A 4,880-nucleotide genomic window follows, 5' to 3' on the forward strand; every position below is an offset into this window, starting at 1 on the left:
ACGAACGACTTAAAAGAAACGACAATCAATCAAAGACGTGTTAGCGCGTGAAATGAGCTTTCCAAAAAGGTACAGCATGACCCGATGCGACGAGAAAAACTAGAACTACGCGCTCTCAGCGCCAACTGGCGAAAATACCGCAAGACTTTTTTGACAAACTAATATGTAATTTTGTATTCTTAGAGTCGCAAAAATTAACATAAGTTGTAATTTATAAAATAATGTATGTTTTAAAATTATTTAAAATTAGAAATTCTCTTGACCAAAAGCAGCTTTTTTTGTCTAGCCATTTTGCTCAAAATAATATTGTTAGCCCCTCTTTACAGAATTTACCACCAACGCATTTTCGGTCTTAACAGCGAGATTTTTGCATTTTAAATTTTTTTCGTGTTGTAGTTGCGCAGCAGTGATGACAGCTTTGCTTTAAACACTTCTACCGCTCATATCATAACTTCACCACATGTACTCTTTATTCTTCTGCGTTCTTTATGCGCTATTTATTTAACCATCGGAAGTAATATAAATAAAATAACCCAAGTGAACCAGTCAAAAGTCATTTTGTTAATCTCAGTCCTACTTCATTTGTAACTTATCAGGCTTTCATTTAGAACAAATAATTTTTATATTTTTTAAGTTTCTGCTATTTTTAATAAATAAAACCTTTTTTGCCGTTTTGCGGCTTTGGGATATATAATTTAATTTAAAAATTACTCATCCGTGCAGTTCGTGAATAGGGTCGTTAGTGGATTTAGTGGGGGAGATTGTTAAGTACCTTCCAAAAGCGAAGCGAGAAAAGTCTTTTGTTCTTTTGAGCACATGCACATCGATTCCATTGCCCGGCGTCAATATCGTGCAATGATTGTCGACCGCTCATGTAGTTCATAGTCCACCTCTTCAAGGGCAAGAAATGATATCATGCATGGTTACGCCGCTGATGGAAATATGCTCTGCCCGAAATTTAAAGACAATAAAATTTATGTATTTGTGGTTCAACATACAGTTAAACTTCCTTAACCTGAACCACCATAATCCACAAAAAAGTTTAAGTTAGAGAGGCTTCGAGATATTAAATTTTTCATTACAGTATACAATTTTGTAAAAAGCTTTAAAAATAGATGTATGTACGGTTTTATTTATTTACTTCGCATATAGTGCCTATGTACATAAAACATGTATCCCATAATTTTTGGCTGAACATATACGTTTTGCTTGTTTGTTTTAGTGAAACGATAAACTAATATCTTTAGTGCTGTGTAGTGAACGTTAATTATTTTTGGTTTGCTGTTGAATAATTTCTTCTTCAGGATCCTCTTTGTTTTCCATAACATTAGAAGCCATAATCGTTCGGTCGGTTGAAATATTCGGTTCTATAATATTATCTGTTATAAATCCGGCTGAGAAAACCTCATTGTCCACCTCATTATAATCTGTAATACTAACATTTGAAGGGACTTCTATATGTGCAATTGTTTACAAAGTGGGACTTACCCGAAAAGTGCGGCTAAGAGAATCATGTGCCAATTTAAAAGTTCAATTTATGGAAGGAAATTTTTATAAAATTTTACTTCTATTGCTTATTCAAGAGTTAGAGTTATGGAGAACTTAAAGTTAAAGAAGTTTGATTTATGCAAGGAATTTTTTATCAAATTTGACCAATTGCCAATTCCAGAGTTCGAGTTATGCAGAATTTCAATTTATAGAATTTCGAGTTATGGAAGCTCAACAATCAAAAAAATTTAAATATTTTCAAAACGTAAGGGTACATAAGTCTCAGTGGGTATTCTTATTTTTGTGCCTAAACAGTCTCTAAAGGGAAACTAATGATGTACTTAACCGTAATTTATTTACTCCTAGCTGATATGATCCGTATTTATTTGTTATGTGGAAATATAATTCTGAGTTGCAACTCTTGACCTCTACACACGTTTTTGGCGTAAGATTAAATACCTTCAGAGCACTATTGATGCAAATTTGTATTCTGGTAACTTTATGTTTGATTTGTTTACTGTAAAGTAAAACAAGCAGATGGAATTTAAAAATTTGTTATATGAAAAGTAGAGGTGGTTGTTATCTGATAGCCTCTCATAGGAATGTTTGAATGACCTCACGTCCAAGTTTGATGTGGTCATTGGAGTGTATCGGTTAGATGAGCTGTTTTTGTATGAAAATAATAATGAAAAAGTTGTGTTCATAAAATTTTACCGGTTTTGGTGGCTGTTCGTTTAATACCAACAAATAAACCTAATGGGACATACATATATGTAGTTCCTTAAATGAAAATCCGAGGAAAAAACTATATATTCCGAAGAAGTGAATAGTTTATAGTAGTTCAGTAGATTCGAAAGGGTTAACGCTTCTGATATATTTACTTAGAGAGTATTGCACTTTAAATACTTTTCAACATAATTGTAATATGAGGAGTGGGCGGGGCTATCATCCCAATAATTAAGCAAAATATATAATAATGTCTCTTCCGTTTTTGCAAAATGATAGGTTTCGCGAACGATCAAGGTCTACAATTTGTTGATACTCTTCCGCTTTTACAACAAAAATGGTTATTATTGTATTAATTAGAACATAAAACATTCTCCAATCGTTTAAAGTTAATTATTCGAGTGTTAAGGAACATGGTAGTTTTTTAATGCTTTTTAAAGTTCAAAAATGCTTTATCCTTGGTGTTAATTCGGTTAGCTTAAAATTCGGGTTTTGAAAAATATTTAAAAAAATTTGCAATAAAAGATTTAATGCAACAACTTCTATCACAGGGGCTTAATATCTCATTTTATCTTTAATAGAATATTCACTAATAACATACGTTCGTGTCCGAATTTCTTTGTCAGCCACTATATAAATAAACTGCTTAGCAGTTGCTAAGAAATAAATTAACTTTCTGTGGTCAAGACGCTAAAGAAGTGTCTTTAGAGAAGTAAAAATTAAATAAAAATGTTTCGGCATATGACCAATCTTTATAGACTTTTATTAAACTTATAAATAAACTTTTTTAAGAAATGATATCCATATTTTTAGGATGTATACGTTTTTTACATGGAAGACTTCTATAATTAATTTTTATAACCTAACTTATTACTCTTTTTTTTCAGCTTTAACCAGTTGGATTTGCCTATGTACAAGTCATATGAAAAATTACGAAGCAGCCTGCTTAAAGCCATTCATGAGTGCTCAGAGGGATTTGGCTTTGCATAAATATAAATGAAACTTAACAAAATTAAATAAATATTTTAAAATAATTATCACATTTTGTCAAGGAGGTCACAAATTAGGTAAATGGTGTATTGACTTATATTTGTGTACTCTTCATATTATGATTCCAAATAAAAATCAGATTAGGTGTTTATAAAATTGGCCGGCAAAGCGTTATTTGCTTTGTTTTATTATTGAATTCAAATGAACATCATTGTTTCCATTTCTTTATGTTTTATCTTACGATTTTTGTCACGAATTTTAGTAATGCTGCCAAATGGTTCGTATTAGTCTAGTGCAGTAGTAGTGCTTTTAAAAATTTTTAACTTGGATTGCCGTCAGCAGCATCTCACAAAGCAAATCGCTATTTTTTTTTAAATAATAAGGGGAAATGTGAAAGGGCACACAAAAAAAAATGCGTGGAGCGGACTACTATTTTGACTATAAAATTGAATTCAAATGTAAAAAGAAAATCATTTGCTGATATACATATGAGAAAAGATTTCGTGAAGCTGAATATTTAAAATGCTCTAAATTATAAAACTACCCTGTAAGAACAAACGTAAAGTATTCGCATAAAATGCCATGACTTGAAAGAACGAGTGCCATTTTTTTAAGAAAAACTTCAATTCAGACTGACCTGATGACTTCAACTTAAACTGACACGATATTGGAAAGTTAACGCTTGTTTCGCCATCATAGCTGTGATGTGGGTGTGAAAGGTGTTACGGTTTGGGGCATGAATGAAACACGAAATAAAATGGAGCATGAATTAAACAAAATCTTAATATTGGTTAAAACTGGTTTATATCTGACCTCAGAATCTGAAAATGTTGAACATATGCAATATTATCTATGTAATTTGAAGTAGTGAAGCGTAATCAATAAGCCACTCAATTTCGAATATTTTGATGATGCGTTATTTTGCTTTTCAGGAGACGATTTATACTTTGCCTTTGTTCTCTATGTTTATAATTCTTTTTATGGGACACACTTAAAATACTGAAGTTCAAAATGCCGACACACCAAAGTACCAACAACCAAATACCGAGAACTGAAAATGCCGACTTGGTTTTATCGGGGATACACTTAAAATATCGAAATTCAAAATGCCGACACATCAAAATACCGACAAAATTTAAAAATGCATCAAAATCAAAATACCGACAAATCAGAACACCGAAAAATCAAAATACCGACAAACCAAAATGCCGATACGGAATTGGTATTTAAAAAAGGGAATTTCACTACTGAATGCATCTGTGGTTTGAAAATCCTAAAAAAGGTGTCATATTCCCGCTCCGCAATAGATTTAAGACAATATCGACAAAATTTAAATATGCAGCTAATTGAAGCACAGAAAGAGAATTGTACCGACTAAGGGTTATGATGATAAGAAGAAGAAGAAGGGTTATGATCCTGAGCGTGTTCGAGGCTGGAGGGCATCGAAGGAACAACGCCACCTATTCTTGATTTTTCGGTATTGACTATTTTGAAATTTCGGCATATTGATTTTTCGATATTTTGATTTATCTTTCTTTTGATTTGTGGGTGTTTTGATTTGTCTACTTCTTCTTGATTGGCGTCGACACCGCTTACGCGATTATAGCCGAGTTAACAACAGCGCGCCAGTCGTTTCTTCTTTTCGCTACGTGGCGCCAATTAGATATTCCAAGTGA

The 4,880-nt window shown here is 32.3% G+C and overlaps 1 protein-coding gene across 1 annotated transcript in view; it reads left to right on the forward strand.

Annotated features, from left to right (window-relative positions):
- The window catches only part of LOC108970870 (E3 ubiquitin-protein ligase HUWE1), a 35,812-nt gene extending 32,402 nt beyond the window's left edge, over nucleotides 1-3,410 (forward strand). Inside the window, exon 12 of the mRNA XM_018936551.1 lies at nucleotides 3,102-3,410. Within this exon, the coding sequence (XP_018792096.1) occupies nucleotides 3,102-3,204 (103 nt within the window). The 3' untranslated portion in view covers nucleotides 3,205-3,410. The remainder of the gene's footprint in view (nucleotides 1-3,101) is intronic.
- The last annotated feature ends 1,470 nt before the right edge of the window (nucleotides 3,411-4,880 follow it).

Source organism: Bactrocera latifrons, unplaced genomic scaffold, assembly GCF_001853355.1.
Source record: "Bactrocera latifrons isolate USDA-ARS-PBARC rearing strain unplaced genomic scaffold, ASM185335v1 scaffold_311, whole genome shotgun sequence".
Classification (NCBI taxonomy): Eukaryota; Metazoa; Arthropoda; class Insecta; order Diptera; family Tephritidae; genus Bactrocera; species Bactrocera latifrons.